Source organism: Pongo pygmaeus, chromosome 15, assembly GCF_028885625.2.
Source record: "Pongo pygmaeus isolate AG05252 chromosome 15, NHGRI_mPonPyg2-v2.0_pri, whole genome shotgun sequence".
Taxonomy (NCBI): Eukaryota; Metazoa; Chordata; class Mammalia; order Primates; family Hominidae; genus Pongo; species Pongo pygmaeus.
The window spans coordinates 105,801,170-105,825,287 of NC_072388.2; the positions used below are offsets into that span (position 1 = coordinate 105,801,170).

The following is a 24,118-nucleotide window of genomic DNA, read 5'->3' on the forward strand; positions in this document are numbered from 1 at the left end:
GCACTCCACTCCACTCACTGCGACTTCCGCTTCCCGTATTCAAGCAATTCTCCTTGCTCAGACTCCCAAGTAGCTGGCATTACAGGCGCCTCTCACCACGCCAGGCTAATTTTTGTAAATTTCTAGTATAAACGTGGTTTCAGGCCTAAACAACTGTCTATCGTTAAAAGTGTTTGTCCCTATAGCTATGTAGTTGCTGAGGTCAACAAATGTTAATAAAACTCTGGAAGAATCAGTGCAAATGACTAGGAATGTTTATTTCTTGAAAGTATACACTTAAAAATATATCCATAGAGTTGTAAAAATTACCAAAATTTAAAAACTAATGATAATAAATGAACAGTAAATACAAGTAACAAAATATCACAGCCTAGAAGGCTCGAGTCCTGGGAAGATAAACGTGACTTTTCCAGCCAAGGAAAAAGGAAACCTCCCCCTGCACCTGCTCCTGGGATCTGTCCCGCCCTCAGTGGGTCCCGAGCGCCCCCTGGTGGCCCCGAGCGCCCCTGCAGGGAGGTTTGTGTCTGGGCTCACACTGACCTCCCCTCACTGTGTCTCTAGCACAGTAATACACGGCCGTGTCCTCGGTTTTCAGGCTGTTCATTTGCAGATAGGCGATGCTTTTGGAATCATCTCTTGAGATGGTGAATCTGCCTTTCACAGACGCAGCGTATTCTGTTGTCCCACCATAAGCTTTGCTTCTAATGAAACTACCCACTCCAGCCCCTTCCCTGGAGCCTGGCGGACCCAGCTCATGGCATAATCACCAAAGGTGAATCCAGAAGCTGTACAAGAGAGTCTCAGGGACCCCCCTGGGTGGACCAAGCCTCCTCCAGACTCCACCAGCTGCACCTCACATTGGACACCTGCAAACACAGACACACCAAGGTCAGAAACTGCCACACATATCCACTGTTTCTACCACTCATGTCCCCTCACACTCAGTATCTCTAGTACACCATGAATTACCTTTTAAAATAGCAACAAGGAAAACCCAGCTCAGCCCAAACTCCATGGCTGGTGGTCTGTGTTCAGTGCTGATCACCAAGTGGAAACTCCTCGGGATCTCACGGCTGGGCCTCCCCTCCCAGAGCTGCAGGGTCAGGGCTGGGCTCATTTTCATCAGCAGACGGAGGGCCTTATTTGCATGTCTCCTACTATATACCAAGCTCTGGGGTGGGACACCTGAGGAGAGGACGGGGCCCAGATAAGATGACTGTGCCTTGCAGGAGTTTGGTGACAATGATGGTATTTGGAAAATATGCTGTCTTATTATAAAATTATGCTGTGATAAACACCTTGAACTGATCACCCTATTTAATTTTCCATATTTGTATAAATTATATTTTGTCAGTCAGTGGTCTTTCCATGTACAGATGTGGAAGTAAACCACATATGGAAAAGGGACTAAGTATGTATTTTAGAGCTCATGTTTGGGATGAATAATCCCCAGTATCTTGGCCTGTGCTCCTCATCACTGGCCCCAGTAACTCCCTGAACTAACTCCAGGACAAAGCTAAGTGTGCCGAGTGTGGTTTGTGGAACACACTTTCTGTAGTGAGAACGTGCGTGATTTTGCTGCATTTTAGCATTCACCTAAAGATATGGTGAGAACTAGGGTTCAGGCAGATACATTCTTAAGTATTTCTGGAATTTAATATACATTTTTCTCTTTCTATCACTCCTTCTTGTCTAACTTTCAATATTTGCTTGTTATAAAGTTTATAACGTTTAGTTTACAGATAATAAACTTTCACATATTTAAAGATTACAGTTGATAAACATGATGTAACCGTCATCTTTATCAAGTTGGACAAGAGAATTCTCAACATTTGCTTTTGTTCTTCCGTATTCTTTCTCCTTTTCCTTTCTTTCTTCTACCATTTCCTTGGCAACTACTGATCTTTACGTTGCTGCAAATTCATTTTAATTTTTCAGAATTTATAAAAATGAAATAACATAGTATATATTCTCATTTGTTTGGCTTATTTTAGTTAGCATAAATAGATATTTTACCTTGTCGTTGGGCATATCAGATGTTTACTTATTATAAATGCTGGGTAGCATTCTAGCAAACAAATTTACTATAATTTGTTTTTCTATTAAGCAGCTAAACAATATTTGAATTTTTTATTATTCTGGGTGTTACTAAAAATTTGCTACTAAGCTTGGAAATATACAGAAAAAAGGAATATATTTTTCTTATATTTTACAACTGCATCAACAAAAACAGATAAACATGGAGGATGGAATTTTGCCAGTTTTCTTTAATATTTCTGATAAAGTTTCAAAACACACAACAAATCTGAAGTTTAGGGAGAAGCAATTTCTTGTAGAGAGTAACAAAGCCAGGGTTTGAAATTACCTAAAGCAGAGTCTGGAATATAAAATGTAGTCTGTTCCAAGGAAAAATACAAATATATATTGGACTGCTTGAAATTGAGTATGGGAAACACTTTTTAGTGTGAAATTTTAAGGGACCACATGCCCAAAAGCAACCTATCCTCTTGAATCCCTTTCCCCAAGAAAGGGGACAGTTACCAAAATCTTACTTTCCCGAAGTGTCTTTCTGGGACAGAACAAGATCCTCAACATCTGAAATGTATTCAGACCCAACTCCCTTATTCCCCCTACAGAACTAAGAATTTACTCTGCAGGGACAAGCTACTGAAACCAGAATGCTAGGAACACTGGTTCAACCCTACAGGAATTGAGATGGGAACGGAGGTCCTCACCAAAGATCTGTTGAGAAGCAGCTCCCCTGTCTTGCTTATGGAATCAGAGCCTTAGTCTGCAGGGCAGGGCAGAAGATCTGAAAGGTGATGACACTGACTGAGAACATTAGAGCTGTGGGAGGGAGCACCTGGGGAAAACAGGAGGACTCTACCCCAGGGAAAGGGGCAAGAACACCCAGACCAGCATCTCATATGGAGGAGGGTCAGGAACACTCACAAGGTCATGCCCAGACTCTGGGTCACAATGCCTTCCTAGGAATATGGAAAAAGGAATATGGACCTAGGAATATGGAGTCTTTAGCCTAATGTCTTTAACCACTTTAGAAATTGTCAGTTAAATAAAACAATTGAATGCACCTGAGGGAGCTGAAAGAGATTCTCTGAAGTACAGAACAGTGGAAGAGACAAAGTCGAGCAGAAAAAAAACAAAGAAGGCATCACTGGAAGATATGTAATCTCTAGTGGGCATAGAACAACAGACTTCAATTAGTTTTGAAACCCTTAAATCAGTCTTTAGTAATTTTGTATGATGAAATAATCAGCCTCATCAATGGAGTCTTATCCCCACCAGGGATGAGTGTCCATGTGGGCACGTGGTGCAGTTCTGGTCATGGAGGCAGGAGCGATGGTTGGCTGAGGCATTCATGGTCCTTCAGAAGAGAATTGCAGAAATGTCTCTGCCCCTTTTCCAGCCAATATTTAACATATGTGTGTGACACTTGGGAATGTTGTCACCATGTCGCAGCATGACGGGAGTCCCCTGGGGGGTGAAGCTGCCTTTCTGGATGTATCAGTGTGGAAAATTGAGAAAAGAAACTCCCTGGGCACATGAGCCGTCAAATTATTCAATCCTAGAGCCACTCACATCCAGGCTTCCTGTTTCATCAGGTTGTGATTTTCCTCATTGTTTGGTCAGCCTGGGTTGTCTTTCTTCACTCTCTGCTAAAATAGTTGCACATAATAATCCAGAGGCTTTGAGATAAATAAGTGACTAATTAGATAATTAGAACAAGTCCCAAGTGAATTTACTGTGTGGTTAATAATGTGATAGACAGGAGACATGGCTGGATACTAAGAGTGTGTTCACATCTATTTTATCTAGATTTGCAAAATATTTTGTATATCCCTTAGATAAGATTTCCATTGAGACCCTTGATTTAACATTAATTCTTGATTAATAACACTTAAATAATAAAAGTGGTGATTATTAATTAATACTATATATTACTAGTGCAAATTTTAATTTAGGATATATTCCTCTACCTGATGTAAAATCAGCCCAGAAGGCAGAAGTTATTGCACTTATTAGAGCTTGTCAATTAACCAAAGACCAGGATTAAATACAGATGTTCTACTGTAGTGCAGAATTTTAAACTGTGCTGCAGGCAGAGGAGGTTTTTAAATCTTCCTGAAGCCCCATCAAAATGGCCAACAAGAAAAGACACTTTCAAATAAACTCCTACATTCTAGAGACCTTACATATAAATTTGAAATGAATGCAAACAAAGAGAAAAACAAAATCTAGTATGGAAGCTAGAATAATGTTATGGTGCATCATTACACCAAACACTCAGTCTTAACCTGGTTTGTGATATTATCTGAACAGAAGGCATTGCCATTGTTCATATCATACAGAATCAATCCCACTCACGATATTCTGGATATGTTGAAAATATGGCATCTTCAAATTTAAAAATTATAACCACTTTAATAAAATATGGAAACTCTCTTGGCCAAGAGTTATCCCACTAGCACTACGGCATTACGTTCCGTCTCTCAGGACACATCAGTTACTTCCCTGTGACTTGGGAGCTGGAAGATTCATATGTTTAGAAATTTTACCCTCATTGCTCACCTTCCTCCTACCGCAGGCGTGTGTTACACAATATTGAATGTAATTTTTTATTATACTCACTCTAATCACCAAAAGTTTAAGGTTGCCTTTTTACGTCATCTTTTAATAGTATTTTGTGGTCTTCAACCATGAAATTATCTCTATCGGAAGAAACATCAGGAGGACACTCTGCTGTTGAAACTATTGAAATAAATCTTATCAAACACTATTAACCAAAACGCTGCAGAGAAAATTCAAGGAGTCAATTCTTGGGTTAATATTTTGCAACCAAATAATAAATTCTGAGCAGACGTGGTGGCTCATGCCCATAATTCCACCACTTTGAGAAACAAAACCAGGGGAATCACGTGAGACCAGGAGTTCAAGGCCAGCCTGGGCAACATAGAGAGACCCCATTTCTATGAAAGATTTTTTTTAAATCAGCTGTGTGTGATGGTGCAGCCCTCTAGTCCATGCTACTCAGAAGGCTGAGATAGAAGGATTATGTGAGCCAGAAGTTCAAGGTAACAGTGAGGTATGATTGTGCCACTGCACTCCAACCTGTGTGACACAGTGAGACCCTATCTCTAATTATACTCATAATAACTAAGAATTTTACACAATTATAAGGCTACTGAAATAGAAGATACTAAACTGAGTATCCTCAGGAATCCTCTGGTGCTTGTGATGTTTTGGAGCAGACAGTTCACTTAAGACATTCAGAATAAGCGGATGATTTTAGATGGTGAAAAGTCCCCACACAAGACATTGGAACAGGACCCTTGTCTAATCCCCTGCCCCGTGCCTTTTACCTTGCTCTCCTTGTTTTCCTTCTAATTTTCATTACGATTTGCTTATTCTTATAAGCAGTCTTCTCCTTTTTTGTAGGCCTGGTTGTTGTCCACCCATATTGGGCTGATATTTTTTTATTCCTTTTTTTTTTTTTTTGAGATGGAGTCTTGCTCTGTCACCCAGGCTGCAGTGCAGTGGTGTGATCTTGGCTCACTACAACCTACGCCCCCTGGGATCAAGCTATTCTCCTGCCTCAGCCTCCTGAGTAGCTGGGATTACCGGTTCCCCTCCACCACAACCCAGCTATTTTTTTTTGTTTGTATTTTTAGTAGAGATGAGGTTTCACCATATTGGCCAGGCTGGTCTTGAACTCCTGACCTCATGATCCACCCGCCTTGGCCTCCCAAAATGCTGGGATGACAGGCTTGAGCCACCGTGCCCGGAATGATTTTTATAGGTGCTACATAGAATAAGTCATCAGACTATTGTTTTGATGTCTGACTGCTGATAACTTAAGGCTCATCCCTCCGTCATCTCCTTTCTTTCCCACACGAGGTGAATCTAGTTAGGAATCACAGGAATTACCCCATTTGAAGCCATGTGGAGGTTCAAACCCCACAAACCCCTTTGTTGAGTGAGAACCCTCACTCTGCCCACACCACCAAGCCACTATAGGAACCCTGAGCCAGTCTCCTTTCTTGCTCTATCGAGCCATTTTGGACATTCCTGAGAGAACAGCTGTACTCTCGGCAGACACCAGAAGAGTGTAATTAACTTTTCCGTATTCACATGGGGGAGTGTGCGGCACCCACAGATGTGACATCCACATGACATTTTAATTGTGATCTCTTGGCCTTTTTATGGTGTCAACTAGAACTGATGCTGTGAGCTTGGTGTCACGGCTCCTAAACACAGGACACACCTGTTTCCTGAACCAACTCCAGGACACAGCTGGACATGCCTGGTGTGGTTTCATTAACCCCCATTATGTAATGAAATCATGACATTATTTTCTTGTATTCTAGCGTTTCCCTAAAAATACGGTTGGACTTAGGGTTTATTCGTGTGTATATCCAGGAGTCTTTGATTTCTTATGTATATCTAATTAAATCTTTAATTCTGTGTTGAGAAATTTAAAATTTCTTCAGTTTGATGAGTGAAGTCCTTATGCTATTGTTCTGTGATTTTCTTTTTTTATTTATCATACATTTTATTCATCTATGTCTAATTTTCTATGAAATTATACTTGTTTCAACTTGTAATATTTTAATAGGGTGAAATTCACAAATAATAGGCATCCCGTAATGTGTATGATTTGATAAATAGTGATACAACTATTACCTTCATCAACATAGAAAAAACTCCACTACCCTCAAAATTTCTTCTTCATTTCCTACAATTTCTGGTTTCTAACCCTTCCCTCCTCACACCAGGTCCAGAGTCAACTGCTGGTTTTCTTTATGTAACTTTAGATTAGCATTCATTTTACAGAATTTGTAAAAGTGCAACAGTATGTATGTACTTGTATTTATTTGTCTTATTTTAATCAAGTGAATTTACACTTGCTGTTGAGAGTATCCAGCCATACCTGATTGTCACAATCGGTGTTTTTCCAGTGAGTGAATTTACCACCATATGTTTACTGATTAAGCTGCTGATTGATATTCAGATTGCTTTCAGCCTCTGGGCATTATTAAAAAAAAAAAAAGCTGCTACTCATTTAGAGAAGCACGCAGCTGAGAAACACAACGTTCTTATTCTTACAATATGAGCAGTGGCTAAACTGGAAAAGCTGCGCTTTAATCAATTGTCTTCAACACATCAGGTAATTGAAGTTAGAAAATTCTGTGTGTGTTTCAGTTTGTGAGCTAGAGAGCAGTGAAGAAGGGAGAAAGAGGAGAAAGAGACATAATTGACCATGATTTATGAGGTTCTTAAATAAATCCAGGGACTCAGAGTCTTAATGGAAAAGTTCCACATAAGATGGAGAGGACGGGCCGGGCGCGGTGGCTCACACCTGTAATCCCAGCACTTTGGGAGGCCGAGGCGGGCGAATCAACTGAGATCATGAGTTTGAGGCTGGCCTGGCCAATATGGCGAAATCCAGTCTCTACTAAAAACACAAAACTTAGCCGGGCATGGTGGCGCACACCTGTAATTCCAGCTACTCGGGAGGCTGAGTTAGGAGAATCGCTTGAACTCGGGAGGCGGAGGTTGCAGTGAGCCGAGATCGCGCCACTGCCCTCCAGCCTGGGTGACAGAGCAGGACTCTGTCGAAAAAAAAAAAGGGAGAGGACGACTTGATGCACCTACATATGGTTATTTATTTACATAAATGCCATTTTCTAATAATACACAGAATCACGTACATGAGAATAAACATAGTGGCGGGTGTCCGGTGGTGAAATATGATGGTGATGAAAACCCCATCTCCAGCACCTTTTCCCTCTTCCACCTGCCTTGATGTGTGTCCTGAGCGCCCCCTGGTGTCCCGAGGGCCTCCCGCAGTTCCTGAGCTTCCCTGCAGGGGGATTTGTTTCTGGGCTCACAATGAGTTCCCCTCGCTGTATCTTTTGTGTAAAAATTCATGGTTGTGTACTCGTTGCTCAGGTAGCTCAGCTGTAGGAAAAACAGTTTTTTGGGTGTGGATCTGGAGATGGTGACTGGACTCTTGAGGAGTGGGTTGCGTTGTGCTCTCCCTCATGACCTGTGCACCTGATTCGCTCCAGTCCCTTCCCTGGGGAGCTGATGGATCCAGCTCCAGCAGGAAGCACTGGTTGAAATGGAGAATGCAGAGACAGCACAGATGGGGGAGAGGGTCTGTGAGGGCTTCGCCAGGCCAAGAATGCACGAGAAACACAGATGTCGGCATGCACAAGTTCTGAACAACACGTTGAAATTCACAAATATGCACATTTTCATGAGAATGAAGAGCTCAGTGTTTTGAAATTTGTGAATCCCCTAGAACAAATAGTGGATACTAAAGTTAGAATAAGAATAATAAATGGTCACTTATTTTCTTCAAACTTTCAACCAAATAAGAAAGAGAATCTGCTGTCAGGGGAATGGGTATTGAATTATTACCTCTGTCTATGATAAAGGTGATTTTTCAGAATCTGGTTGACCTGTGATAGCCTAAAGGATGTCCTAATCCTGAATCCACAATTAGACCTGAGCAGCAATCATGGGCCATGGAGGTCGCCTCACATGAGGAAAGATCTGACTCTGCAAAGCTGCACACGGGGGTCTCTGCAGGCCCTTAGTTGTACAGGACCTTCTCCTCCCTCAGACTCAGAGTAAGGACAATGTGCTCTTTATCTCGGGGAGGTGAGGGTTAGTTTGTGGAAAGAACCAAACTCACTGTAATCAATATCTCTGTACTTGGACAGAAACCAAGGTTTACAAGAATCAATGAACTTGGGATAAAATAGGAAATTACAATTGTTTGCAGGCTGCGTGCTTGCTTCTCCATGTCATCTAAGAGAACAAAGGAAAATCATGTTTTCATATGTACATTTCCATAAAAGGTGTTTCCACCCTGAGAATGCACCTCCTATACCTCCAACGTCAGGGAGCACCTGGACCAGGCACCCAGCACAGCTCTCTGACATCATCACCCAGTTTTTGACAAAGAGACACATCCTGGAGCTCCTCCCAAACAATGACTGTGCACAGTGAAGATGCTAATGCGTGGCTGCTGCGGGGCACATGGGGGATTCCTGATGGACAGCTATGCTCCGGGAAGAGCCAATGGCCTTGATGGAATTAGCTTGGACCACAGCATTGTTAGGAAGCTCCATCAGACTCCCACCTTCTCCAGCACTGTTGTGAGATCGGCACAGTGGGCTGACAGTGTCTACAGCTCACCCGGCCTCCTGCACACTTTTCTGCCTCTTGCCTCTCCCCGAGACTCCACCACCTGCACCTCATAGTAAACACCTACAAACACAGAGACATTTTGGTCAGAACCTGCCACACATAATCATTGTTTTTACACTCACATCCACTCATGCTCAATATCTTTAGTTCTCCATTATTCACCTTTGTGACAAATGACAATGTTTCCTCCTATAGTAGCAAACTTTACTAACCCAGAGACATCAGTGATAGGAAGAGATCCATAAAGACAGAGGCCCAGGTGAACTGTTGGATGCAGAGGAACCCACAGATCTGGAAGGGAAGTAGACCTTTGCCTTCACCTGCACCTGTACCTGCCCCTGGAACTGTCCCTGTCTTTTGTGTGTGCTGAGTGCCCCCTGCAGCCCAGCCTCCTCCCTTCTCCCTGCAGGAAATTTTGTGTCTGGGCTCACACTGATGTCCCTTCATTTGGTACCTTTGTCTCAATAATACAGAGCCATATTCTCAGCTCTCAGACTGTTCATTTGCAGATACAACGTGTGCTTGGCATTGTCTTTGGAGATGGTGAATCTGACCTTCACAGAGTCTGCATATTATGTCTGACTTCCACCGTACGTTATATCTACTATTCACTGCAGCCCCTTCCCTGAAGCCTGGCAGGTTCAGCTGATCTAGTAGCTACGGAAGGTGGATTCAGAGGCTGCACAGCAGAGTCTCAGGCACATCCAGCTTGTGCCAACTCTCCCCAAGACTCCACCACCTGCACCTCACACTAGACACCTACAAACACAGAGACATTTGAGTCAGAACCTGCCACACAGAATCACTGTTTTTTTCACTCATATCCACTCACACTCAATATCTCAAGTTCTTCATTATTCACCTTTTAAAATAGTGACAAGAGAAACCCAGCTCAGCCCTAACTCTACAGTGAGCCATGTTTGTACAGAGCTGATCATCAAATCCAAACTCCTGGTAATTCTGGACTAGAGATCTTCTCTCAGAGTTGCAGGGTCAGGACTGGGATGGTTTTCATGAGGAGAGGGAGGGCCCTATTTTCTTGTCTCCTCCTCTGTAGCAAACTCTGATGTGGGACCCCTTAGGAGAGAGCAGAGCCCAGAGCAGATGTGAGACGCCTGGAGGAGTTTAGTGGTGATGGCAGCATTTGGGAAAATATAATTTCTTATTATGTGATTTTCCCATTAAAATGACTAAGCAATTATTATTTTATTTCTATTTTACATAGTTGTAAAAATAGAAATATAACCACATTAACAAGAGTTTAAGAGATATGAAATGAGGAATAGAAAACAATAAGAAAGGAGGAGACTTCAACACCTCACCCTCAAGAATGTATAGAGCATCCATAAAAAAAATTCTTAGGAAGCCCGTGGACTTAAACAACACTATTGAACAAAATGACCTAATAGACATCTACAGAACATTCTGACCAAGTGCAGTGTAATACGCATGCTTCCCAAGCACACTATAAATATTCTTCATGATAGGTTATATGTTAGATAAAAAATGACTCTCAGAATTTAAAAAAGTCATGCCAACCATTCTCTAACTTTTTCAAAAAATGATGAGGCGCCAACCTTCTAAGCTATTTCTAAAAGGCTACAATTACTGTATTGCCAGTGACAGACAAATGCAAAGGAAGAAAATTAAACTTCAAAGAAATATTCTTAGTATATACAAATGAACTACTCCCAAATAATAGTCAACTAAGTTCTACAAGACTTTAAAAGGATCATGCAACACGACAAACTCAAATTTCCAGTCCATTGACTCAAATATCAGCCTCCTCTGGCAAAATCCCCAGAGACACACCAAGAAACAATACTTTCCCAGCCATGTAGGCATCCTTTAATCCAATCAAGTTGACACCTAGTATTAACCATCAAAAGTCCACCTCTTGCCAACTTAGCACACCTACACATCTAGCTGCAATCATGCTTGATCTCCAAATAAAGACAATAATACGGTCATAATTATGCCTAACATAATACAGCTATCCTTCATACAACTGAAAGTGCACTAATCCTTAACCTACATGCATACCACTACATATGGTTAACAACATTTAAAGGCTGATAGGAAGTCAATAAATCTTGTGACACATGATAAAAAGAAAACAAATTCAATGAAAACAATTAATATATTTTTGTTTGTTTGTTTGTTTTTTAGATGGAGTCTCAGTCTGTCGCCCAGGCTGGAGTGCAGTGGTGCAATCTTGGCTCCCTGCAACCTCTGCCTTCCGGGTTCAGGGTTCAGGCTATTCTCCTGTCTCAACCTTCTGAGAAGCTGGGATTACAGGTGCCTGCCACCACGCTGGGCTAATTTTTGTATTCTTGGTAGAGACGGGGTTTCACCATACTGGTCAAGCTGGTCTCGACCTCTAGACCTCAGGTGATCCACCCACCTTGGCCTCCTGAAGTGCTGGGATTACAGGTGTGAGCCACCGTGTCCAGCACAATGAAGATATTTTCTTAGTACAGTTATACACATGCAGAAATATATTCTTAACAAGATATGGAGAAAATACTCATGACAATTACGGTCCCCACTTCTGGTCGTATGGTCGTTCCTGGTATTGACAACTACCTTCTTCTACTACCCATTCTGTATTTGTTTTGCCTTCAGCAAGTACCTTGGCTGGTCAGGTTTTTTAATCTGGGTGAAGACCCAGACTTTTATTTCTGAAATATCTGGGCCATTTGTATTCCTGCCTGAATTAGGTTGTTTCAGTTTCCCATTGACCTTAATCCCATGGCAAAGTAATACTGAGAGATGCCCTAAGAAATCTCCTGTATTCCAGACATACTCTTTCTCACCTCCATTGTGGAGTAGTAGTCTGATTTCAAATTAATAGTCCGGGCCAATCACCCCAGCCATTCAAATTAGAGAGGTTTTTTTTTTTCAATTTATGTAAATGCATGTCTTTGAAATTTTGAATGGGATTGCATTGAATCTGTAAATGCTTAGGTTAGGGTGGACATATTAACAATGTATGTTCCAGTAACACAAGAACACAAGATAGCCTTCCATTTATTTGTGTTTTCTTCCATTTTAATCAATATATTATAATTTTCAATGTGCAGATATTTTGTATCCTTGTTACATTTATTTTGGTAAAATTTATTTTATGAATTTTAAGCTGTTGTATTTAGATTTATTTTCTTGATTTTAATTTTGAATAATCATTTTTTAGTGTATACAGAAGATACTTGTTTTTGTAGGTTGATTTTTGTTTAATTTCAATAGCTTTGGGAGTAAATATTTTTTTGTTAGATGGAGGAATTATACAGCAATAAATTCTGAGATTTTAGTACATTCATTACCTGAATAGTGTACACTCTACCTAAAGTGTAGTTATTTTCTCTCTAGTATCCATCCTGTTCTTTCCCTTCTGAGTCTCCAAAGTCCCCTATATCATTCTGCACGCCTTTGCAAGTTCATAGCCCAGCTCCCACTTATAAGTGTGCAAAAACAGTTTTTTGCTTTTCCGCTCCCGTGTAACTTCACTTATACTAATTACCTCCAGCTTCATCCAAGTTGCTGCAAAGGACATTATGCCACTCCCTTTAATGGCTTGGTAGTATTCCATGATGTATATATGTCAAATTTTCTTTTTCTTTTCTTTTCTTTTTTTTTTTTTTTTGAGGCAGAGTCTTGCTCTGTCACCCAGGCTGGAGTGCAGTGGTGCAATCTTGGTTCACTGCAGCCTCTGCCTCCCGGGTTCAAGCAATTCTCCTGCCTCAGCCTCCTGAGTAGCTGGGACTCCAGGTGCACGCCAACAGGTCTGGCAAATTTTTTTGTATTTTTAGTAGAGACAGGGTTTCACCATGTTGGCCAGGATGGTGTCGATCTCCTGACCTCGTGATCTGCCCTCTTCGGCCTCCCAAAGTGCTGGGATTACAGGCGATGTCATATTTTCTTTATGAACTCATTGGTCAATGGGCATTTAAATTGGTTTCACATATTTTCAATTTTGAATTCTGCTGCTATAAACATACATATACACGTCTTTTTCATATAATGACTTTATTTCCTTTGGGTAGCTCTCCAGTAATGAGATTGCTGGATCAAACAGTAGATCTGGCCAGGCGTGGTGCTGCACGCCTGTAATTTCAGCAATTAGGGTGGCCAAGGGTGGAGGATCAGTTGAGGTCAGGAGTTGGAGACCAGCCTGGCCAACGTGGGGAAACCCCTTCTCTAAAAAAATTCAAAAAACAATTAGCCAGGCATGATGGCGGGTGCCTGTAATCTCAGATACTCCGGAGGCTGAGGCGGGAGAATCACTTGACACGGGGGGCAGAGGTTGCAATGAGATGAGATTGCACCACTGCACTCCAGCCTGGGTGACTGAGAGAGACTCCATCTCAAAAAAGAAAAAAAAAAGAATAGTAGATCTACTTTTCTGCTTTTCAAGAAATCTCAATACTGTTTTCCATAGTGGTTATACTAAATTACATTTTCACCAGCAGTGTATAAGCATTCCCTTTTGTTTTTTGACTTTTTATAGTGGCCATTCTTGCAGGATTAGGTGTTATTAGATTGTGGTTTTAATTTGTATTTTCCTGATGATTAGTGATGTTACACAGTTTTTCATACGTTTGTTGGCCATTTGTATATCTTCTTCTGAGAACTATCTATTTATGTCCCTTGTCAACTTTTAAATGTGATCATTTGTTTTTTTCTTGGCGACTTGTTTTAGTATTTTGTAGATTCTGAATACTAATTTTTTGTCAGATGTGAAGTTTGCATATATTTTCTCCCGTTCTGTGAGTTGTGTTTTTACCCTGTTGACTCTTAGTTGTGCTGTGAAGAAACAGTTTAGTTTAAATAGGTTCCATAAATTTAGTTTTGTTTTTGCTGCATTTGCTTTTGGGGTCTTAGTTATAAATTCTTTGCCTACCCTGATGTCTAAAAGTGTTTTTCCAATATTGTTTTCTAGAATTTTTGAGTTTAATGTCTTATATTTAAGTACCTGATTCATCTTGAGTTGGTCTTTTATATGGTGACAGATAGAAATCCAGTTTTATTCTTTTACATGTGGCTTGCTATAGTCTTTCTTGTACCGTTATTAAATGTGGTGTCTATTTTTCAATTTAAAATTTGGTACATTTTGCAAAGCATCAGTTGGATTTACATATGTGGCTTTATTTCTGGGTTCTCTATTTTGTTCCAGTGGTCTATGAGCCTAATTTTATGTCAGTACCATGTTGTTTTGGTAACTGCAGCCTTGTGGTGTAATATGAAGTTCAGTAATATGATGGCTCCAATTTTCTTTATCTTATTCGGATTTCTTTGGGTATTTTGGCTTTTTTTTGGTTTCATATAAATTTTAGCGTTATTATTTTTGAATTCTGTAGAAAATAATGTTGGTATTTTCTTAAGAATTTCATTGATTCCGTAGATTGCTTTAGGCATTATGGTCATTTTCTTTTTTTTTCAGTTTTATTTCTCCTTTTTTTTTCTTTTCTTTTCTTTTATTATTATTATACTTTAAGTTTTAGGGTACATGTGCACAATGTGCAGGTTAGTTACATATGTATACATGTGCCATGCTGGTGTGCTGCACCCATTAACTTGTCATTTAGCATTAGGTATATCTCCTAAAGCTATCCCTCCCCGCTCCCTCCACCCCACAACAGTCCCCAGAGTGTGATGTTCCCCTTCCTGTGTCCATGTGTTCTCATTGTTCAATTCTCACCTATGAGTGAGAACATGCGGTGTTTGGTTTTTTGTTCTTGCGATAGTTTACTGAGAATGATGATTTCCAATTTCATCCATGTCCCTACAAAGGACATGAACTCATCATTTTTTATGGCTGCATAGTATTCCATGGTGTATATGTGCCACATTTTCTTAATCCAGTCTATCATTGTTGGACATTTGGGTTGGTTCCAAGTCTTTGCTATTGTGAATAGTGATGCAATCAACATACGTGTGCATGTGTCTTTATAGCAGCATGATTTATAGTCCTTTGGGTATATACCCAGTAATGGGATGGCTGGGTCAAATGGTATTTCTCATTCTAGATCCCTGAGGAATCGCCACACTGACTTCCACAACGGTTGAACTAGTTTACAGTCCCACCAACAGTGTAAAAGTGTTCCTATTTCTCCACATCCTCTCCAGCACCTGTTGTTTCCTGACTTTTTAATGATTGCCATTCTAACTGGTGTGAGATGGTATCTCATTGTGGTTTTGATTTGCATTTCTCTGATGGCCAGTGATGGTGAGCATTTTTTCATGTGTTTTTTGGTTGCATAAATGTCTTCTTTTGAGGAGTGTCTGTTCATATCCTTCGCCCACTTTTTGATGGGGTTATTTGTTTTTTTCTTGTAAATTGGTTGGAGTTCATTGTAGATTCTGGATATTAGTCGTTTGTCTGATCAGTAGGTTGCGAAAATTTTCTCCCATTTTGTAGGTTGCCTGTTCACTCTGATGGTAGTTTCTTTTGCTGTGCAGAAGTTCTTTAGTTTAATTAGATCCCATTTGGTCATTTTCACAATAGTGATTCTTCCAATTCATGATCAGGGGATGCATTTACATTTGTTTGTATCATCTATGATTTCTTTCAGCAGTGTTGTGTAGTTCTCCTTGTAGAGATCTTTTACCCTTTTGGTTAAGTATATTGGTAAATATACTATCTTTTTGCAGCTTTTTGTAAAAGGGATGGAGTTCTTGATTTAACTTTTTAGGGTTTTAATATATATAATCCCTTGATCTGTAAACAGTGATAGTTTGACGTTCTCTTTTTAAATTTGGATACCCTTATTTTTTCTATCCTGACTAATTGCTCTGGCTAGAACTTCCAGAACTATGTTGAATAGAATTGGTGAACTTGGGCATCCTTGTATTGTTTGTGTTCTCGGGGAAATGCTTTTAACTTTTTCGCATTCAGCATGATATTTGCTATGGATTTTTCATATGTAACTTTTATTAGTTTGAGGCAGGTTTCTTCTGTGCCTCATTTATTTACAGTTTTTATCATTAAAAATGCTGAATTTTGTTGAATGCTTTTTCTGCATCTATTGAGACAATTGTAAGGTTTTTGTTTGTAATTCTGTTTATGTGATGTATTACATTTATTAACTTGTGTATGTTCAAATAATCCCTGCAATTCTGAGATGAAACTCACTTGATCATGAGGAATTATCTTTTTGATGTGCTTTTGAACTCAGTTAGCTATTATTTTTTTGGTATTTTTGCATCTATATTTATCAGGGAAATTCATCTGTAGAGTGTGTGTGTGTCTGTGTGTGTGTATGTGTGTTTTCCTAGTTTTGGTATCTTGGTTATACTAGCTTCATCGAATAATTTAGGGAGAATTCTTTTTTATCTAAATTTAAAAAATAGTTGCAGCAAAATTTGTAGCAATTCTTTAAATTTTGTGATAGAATTCAGCTGTGAATTCACCTGGCCCTATTTCATTGTTGTTATTGTTGGCAATTCTTGAATTACTGATTCAATCTCACTGTTTGTTATTTGTCTACTCAAAGTAACTGTTTCTTTTTTATTTAATCTAGGAGTGTTGTATGTTTCTAGAAATTTTTCCATTTCCTCTAAGTCTTCTACATTGTACACATGAAGGTGTACTTAGTAGTCTCAAATTATTTTTTATATTAGTGGTGTAGACTGTAATGTCTCGTTTCATTTTTAACTGAGCTTATTTGGATCTTTGATCTTCTTTTCTTGGTTAATCTAGCTAATGACCCATGAATTTGTTTATTTTTTCAAATAACCAGCTTTCTGTTTCATTGATTTTTTTTTTTGTATTTTTTTTTTTTTTTGGATTGCATTTAGTTCTGCTGTGATCTTTTGTTATTTCTTTTCTTCTTCTGGCTCTAGGTTTAGTTTGTTCTTGTTTCTCCAGTTTCTTGAGGTGTGACATTAGGTTGTGAATTTGTGCTCTTTCAGACTTTTTGATGCAGGCAGCTGGCACTATAAACTTTCCTCTTATCACTGCTTTTCCTTTATTTTTGAGGTTTCAATAACTTGTCTCATTATTGTAATTTAATTAAGATAATTTTTAAATTTTCATCTTGATGTAATTGTTAACCCAGATGTTATTCAGAAGCAGATTTCTTAATTTCTATATATTTGTTCATTTTCGACAGTTCTTTCGTGAGATGATTTTTCGTTTTATTCTGCTGTGGTCTGAGAAGACACTTGATATGATTTCATTGTTTTAAAAATTTATTGAGACTTGTTTTGTGGCCTAGTGTATGCTCTACCTTGGAGAATGTTGCATGTGCTGATTAGAAGAATGTATATTCTGCAGATCTTGGATAGAATGTTCTGTAAATATCTGCTGCCTCCATTTGTTCCAGTGAGTCATTTAAGTGCATTGTTTATCTGTTGACTTTCTGTCTTGAAGATCTGTTTAGTACTGTCATTATTGTACTAAAGTCTCCCATTATGATTGTTTTGCTAACTCTCTCAGTTTTTTAGGTCTAGCTGTACTTGTTTTATGAATCTAGTTCCTCCAGTGTTTGGTGCATATAAATATATAATTGTAATTTTTTGTTGAATTGATCCTTTTATCATTGTATAGTGATCATCTATGTCTTTTTAAATTGTTTTTGCTTTGAAGTCCTGTTTTGTCTGAGATCAAAAATAGCTAGTCCTGCTCACTCCTGGTTTCTATTTTTGTGAAATTCCTTCTTCCATGCTTTTTACCATTTACATTCAATGTGAATACTTAGATATGAGTTACTATTCTCTTTGTCATGTTGTTACCTAGTTTTGTTTATTCTTTGATATTGTGTTATTGTTTTATAGGCCCTGTGAGTTTTAAATTTTTAAGAGGTTCCATTTTTGTGCATATTGGCCTTTCATTTCAAGGTTTAGAACTTATTTTAGCATTTCTTGTAGTGCTGGCTTGGTAGTGATGAATTCCCTCAGCATTTGTTTTTCTGAAAATGACTTTCTTTTTTATTTATAAAACAGTTTGGCAGGATAAAAAAAATTCTTGGTTGAAAGTTTTTCTGTTTAAGGAGTTTGAAAATAGAACCCTAATCTGTCTTACTTGTCAAGTTTCTGCTGAGAAGTCTGCCGTTATTCTGATGGGTTTCTTTGTTTTACTGCTCTTAGAATTATTTCCTTCATGTAGACTTCAGGTGGCCTGATGACTGTATGCTTGGTGAAGGTATTTTTGCAATGAATTCCCCAGGAGTTCCTTGAACTTTTTGGATTTGGATATCTAGGTCTTTAGTCAGGCCAGAGAAGTAGTTCTCAATTATTCCTTTAGAGAAGTTTTCCAAACTTATTATTATTTTTTTCTTCTTCAGGAGCACTAATTATTCTTAAATTTGTTTGTTCTACACAATCCCATATTTCGTGGAGAATTTTTTCATTTCTTTTGGCTCTTTTTAAATTTATTTTTGTCTGATTTGGTTATTTCAATAACAGTCTAGTCTTTCTACTTTTTTCTTCTACTGTTTCCTTTTTCTTTTTCCTCGAATATTGTACTTTTACTTTTATTTTGTACTATTTCTAGTCTATTGTTATTTCTGCTACTTTTTTCTAGTCTATTTTTCAAACTTTCCATGGCATTTTGTAATTCCCTTTCCAATTCCCTGCATTTTTTTAAATTTTCAGGAGTTCTGATTGGTTTCTCTTTAGGATGTCTATCTCTCTATAAAAATTTGTATTTATGTTCTGAACTGTTTTATAAATTTATTTATTATGATTTTCACCTTTTTCTGATATCTTCTTGAGTAGCTTATTAATCAACATTCTGATTTTCTTTTCTGATATTTTAAAGACTACATTTTGGTTATGGTTTATTGCTGGAGAGGTAGTGTGACCTTTTGGCACTGTCATAGCACCCTGTTTTCTCATTTTTCCTGAGTTATTTTTCTCATTTCCTCTCATTTTGGTCGATTTTCTAATTATTATTGAATTTATGTTTGATTTGACTGTTTCTTGTGTTTGTTTTTAAATGAATTTTTTCCCCTTAAGAATGAGACTTTAATGCTTATAATTAATTACAACCTGATATGGTTTTTGGTCCTTAGAGGGGTGAAGACTCTGTAAGAGTTCTGTGGTTATGGAGAATCTTTGCATGATGACTTTCCTATGTGTTGAATGCAGTAGAAATCTGCTCAATCTGTGAGCAAGTTCACTATATTCTATGGGGTTAGAATGGTTGAGGTCTATTAAACCTTAGCTCATTCCTCTGTGGCATGCATGTATTTATTTTATTTGTCCCCAGTGATTTATTTACTTGTTTGATGGCTCAAGCTTCAGATTAGTGGAGGACTCGTCCCTGGGTAGAAACTAGTTGTGGCTAAAGCAGGTGGGTAAGTTAAGTCCCAGCCTTGACAGAGTTGGCTGAAAGAGTTTTTAGTGAGTCACACTGAGGTCTTATCGGCGGGAAGGGTTGGAGCCACCTCAGCTCTCTTGTCAAGTCAGTAGGAAATTTATCCACCTCTCAGACATACTGCTGTCCCAGTATTCTGGCTATTCAGATAAGACAGGCATGTTTTTTCATCTGTACAAATGTTGATGTGACAAATAGAGAGGAATTGTGACTCTCTGTCTCATGCAAGCCTGAATCTGGAAAGTGCTCTTTCTGGGGGGTGCAGTCACCATGATGTGTTCCAGAAAGGCTGTCCATAGTTGCACCCATGCTGAGGTCTTGTGGGACAGGCCCCAAGTGTGCCTACAGTGGTGTACAAGGGGGAAAGACTTCCTCTTCTTCAAGACTCTTCACAAGCAATAGGTCTGTCTGTTGAGAAAGAGCTGAAGACTTTCCCAGCTGAGCCCAGTGCTGCAAATGTACTTCTGCTAGAAGTTTCCCACCAGTGGAGGGAACTGGTGTTCAAGGCCTGCCATCCAGATTCTCTTGTCCCATGGGGTGTTCCCTCAATGTGGTGCACTCCCTTCCCCTAAGAGGAGGAGAACCTGGGAGCCATGGTACTGTGAGTTATGTTTCTTCTCTAGGTCTAGCTGCCCAGTGATGTTGACACACTTCAGGCTGGTGTGGGCAAATGTCTCTAAGTGATCCAGTGATGTGAACTGTCCTCATATTTTTCAACAGTGAGCAGCAGAACCGGGTCTGATGGGAGTGGCAGGCAGGAGAGTGATGGAGACTCTGTGAAATTCCATGGATATTGATAGCCTTTGTGTACTGGCTTTCTTGAATGCTGTTTATAGTAGTAATGAACTGGTCACATGGAGAGACTCAGGATCTCCTGGTCATCCAAAGTGGTGCAGGCCATGGTGATAGCTGAGATCGCACAGTCATTTTCTCCTTCCGGGATGCAGTGTTAGTCTACCAGGAGATACTGTAATGGACTGTTGGTTGACCTCCAGCTAAGAGGTGGTGCTTGCAAAAGAGCACCAGCTGCATTATTAGCAGTGGGATTTTTGCAAGCCTTGTGTTGCCCAGGTATGGGGGCTACTATGGATTCTCAAGCAGTGGGTGTGGCTATGTAGCTCCCAAAAGATGCTGTCCTTTGTGTTAAGCTGCCAGGGCAGGTGGCTGCACAAAGCAAGGTGAGGGTTGGGCCAGGTGGGTTTCTGCTCTGAGTCTCTGTATGCAGGGCAAGCAGCAGGCCCTGTGGGTGTGGGGAACAGGGGTGGTTCTCAGGCCACTGGGATGATGTTCCAGAGGGGACCATGGCTGCCTCTGCTGCACAGAAGTTTGGGCAGGGGGTGGGGAGTGGCAGGTGGTGGTAGGCCCCACACAGTTCCCACACACTTAGTGAGGCTGATCCACTCCCATGGTGCTCCACTGGCAGCAGTGAGATGAGTTCCAGTCAACCTGTGATCAATACCTGCAAATGCCAGGAGTCATAAGCTGTCCTCGTGGAAACTGCAGTCGTGGGTTTCATGCCATGCCCCTTCCTGTCTCCTGCAAAGCTGGGCACCAGCTCCTGCACCCATGGCTCCTAAACTTGCAGAGCCCACTTTTAACACTTACCTACCCAGGGCCTGGCCAAGGGAGTTCGTCCCAACCCTAGGTTATATTACACACCCCTGTTGAGAGCTACTTTTGACCTGGGACCACTGGCTGAAATTTTTGGCTGTTCTCCCTCAAACGCTGGGAACTCCCAGCTCTTCACCTGACTCACAGTGTAGGCTGCAGCTTCCTGCTTTTTCAGAAAGTTTGTAGATTATTTCAGTGTTTCTGTTCAGTTCCTGCATTGCTTCTTGAAAATAAGTCCACAATGTTCATCTCTCCAGGTCAGTTTGTCCTTCCAAGAGGAAGAGGTATGCTAGCAATGCCTCTAACCTGCCATCTTGAAATGTAAGTTTGATTTTGGATTCTGCAACTTTCTTGAATGTCTTCATTAGTTTCAATCTTTTTTGGTGGAGTGTTCAAGGCTTTGTATAAATAAGAGCATATAATATGTAAAAATATATTTTACATGTATTCATTACTATATGCATGACTTCTATTTTTTTCTTCTTGCCTATTTTGTCTAGACCACCCAGTGCTGTGTTTAATAATATTGGTGATAGTGAGCATCTTGTCTAGTTTTTAGTCTTAGAGGAAAATAAAATTTTCATCACTGTGTATAATGTTAGATGTGGGCTTGTGATATGTGGTCTTTATTATGTTGAGGTATATATCTTTTATGCATAATTTGTTCAGATTTTTAAAAATTAGAGTGTAGTGGATTTCGACAGAGGCTCTTTCTGCATCTATTGACATGGACATACGGTACATATGGTTTTAATCCTTCAGTATTTTCATTTGATATATCACATTTATTTCTGCAGGTTGAAACTTCATTACATCCTAGAGATAAACCACACCTGATCATGGTGAATTCTATTGTTAATGTGCTGTTGAATTTGGTTTGTCATCACCGTTGAGAGTTTTTGAAACTAGATAATCAGGGACATTAGCCTGTAATTTTATTTATTTGTAGTGTCTTTTCCTTGCTTTGGAAATAGGACCTTCCGAAATAAGCTTGCACGTATTTTTTCCTCTTTATTTGGTTGGAAATTGGTATAGAGATTCTAGGGTTTTTTTAAATTTTATTTTTGATAAGATTCAGTAGTGAAGCCATGAAGTTCTTGACTTTTCTTTGATTTGAGATGTTTGAAAAATCACTGACTCAATCTCTTTACTCATGGGTCTGTTCAGATTTTTTTTTTCGAGATGGAGTCTCACTCTGTTGCCCAGTCTGGAATGCAGTGGCTAGATTTCGGTTTACTATAACCTCTGCCTCCCAGGTTCAATCCCTTCTCTGGCCTTAGGCTCCCGAGTATCCGGGACTACAGGCGAGCACCACCATGTCCAGCTAATTTTTGTATTTTTAGTGGAGACAGTGTTTCTCCATGTTTGCCAGACTGATATCGAACTCCTGACCTCAGGTGATCCACCGGCCATGGCCTCCCAAAGTGCTGGGATTACAGGAATGAGCAAACACACCCAACCCAGGCTTTTTATTTCTTAATGGTTCAGTTTTGATAGATTGTATGTTTTTAAAAATTTATCTTTATTTTAGTGTATCCAATTTTTATGAAAGAAGTCTTTATTATACCAGAATACTTATGAATTGGCACAAAGATGAATTATTCAGTACACATTATTGAAAGGAAAACAATGACCAAACAAAGATAACCTATTAATAGTTCAAAAAGGGATTAAATGATTTTGTAAAATTAAGTAGAAAATAAAAGAAGGAGGGAGTGAGAGTGGATAAGAGGGAGGAAAGCAACAAGCAATGATGAACTGTGTAAAATTTTCACTAATTAAAATACTGTCATATTGGAGAGGTGCCTATTAGGCAGTCTTTTGATGTTAACCATGTAATATACACCATGAACAACCTTGTAGAACACACAAGAGCCCCCTCAGAGAATCCACCTCCCATGGTCAGGTCCCCTATACAGTTGCCTTAGGGGCTAGGAACCCTCCCATGTTGTTCTCTGGTTCTCACTCCTGAGGACACAAACAGCCAGTGTTTCCTCCCCGGATGAATAGAGAGGTCCCTGGGGAGCGTGTCTCCGGCAGCTCACTCTGCACCTGCGGTGTGGAGGGTTTTAGATGGGCTCAGGGCTGGTTTCTCTCACTGTGTCTTTTGCACAGTAATACATGGCGGTGTCCGAGGCCTTCAGGCTGCTCCACTGCAGGTAGGTGGTGCTGATGGACTTGTCGGCTGAGATGGTGACGTGGCCTTGGAAGGATGGGCTGTATCTGGTATCAGAGTCACCAGGATAGATGCTCCCCATCCACTCCAGGCCTTTCCCGGGCATCTGGCGCACCCAGCTGATCCAGTAGCTGGTAAAGCTGTATCCAGAAGTCTTACAGGAGATCCTCAGAGACTCCCCGGGCCTTTTCACCTCTGCTCCAGACTGCACCAGCTGCACCTCGGCACAGACTCCTGTAGGGGAGATACAAAATTTGAATCAGGGGCTCCTTTCTCCCCATTCTTTTCTGTGACCTCAACCCCTGGGCAGGACTGACCTTGGAGAACAGCCAGGAGGAGGACGAGGATGGCGGTTGACTCCATCATGGTGGAGGACAGAAAATGAAGCACTGAGATCCCAGCTGGGCAGTGAGGGAGACTCACTGTGGAGGGGAGCCCTGGGTTTAAGTGTGGAGGCCCCCACTTGCATTTGCATAGTTTTCACCCTGCCCTGAAGGGAGGAGTCTACAGGGTTTATAACCCAGAACCTCAGATGCAGAAAAAGGCTGGCCTGAGCCTCCCGGGAGGGACAGAATAAGGTCTCAGTAATTCCTTACCCCCTGCTATTGTCCCTCTCCACTCTTTTCCATGTTTCTTCGAGACCCATACCAGGGCCTCCCTTCTTCCACCCTTCTCTGTGACCCTGTGAAGGTGATAAATCTAGATGAAACTATGTGTGGTAAAAAAAATGAGAAATAGTGCCAGGAAAGGCCATGAAGAGAAAATTCAAATGC

The 24,118-nt window shown here is 40.2% G+C and overlaps 2 gene segments (V, D, J or C); both read right to left on the reverse strand.

Moving 5' to 3' along the window:
- Window positions 1-560: 560 nt before the first annotated feature.
- LOC129012412 (immunoglobulin heavy variable 3-49-like) lies at window positions 561-1,083 on the reverse strand. The segment is given in 2 exon segments: window positions 561-866; window positions 970-1,083. Coding segments are annotated over 2 exon segments (255 nt in total).
- Window positions 1,084-23,238: 22,155 nt separating this feature from the next.
- LOC129013267 (immunoglobulin heavy variable 5-51-like) lies at window positions 23,239-23,774 on the reverse strand. The segment is given in 2 exon segments: window positions 23,239-23,579; window positions 23,663-23,774. Coding segments are annotated over 2 exon segments (390 nt in total).
- Between the last annotated feature and the right edge of the window lie 344 nt (window positions 23,775-24,118).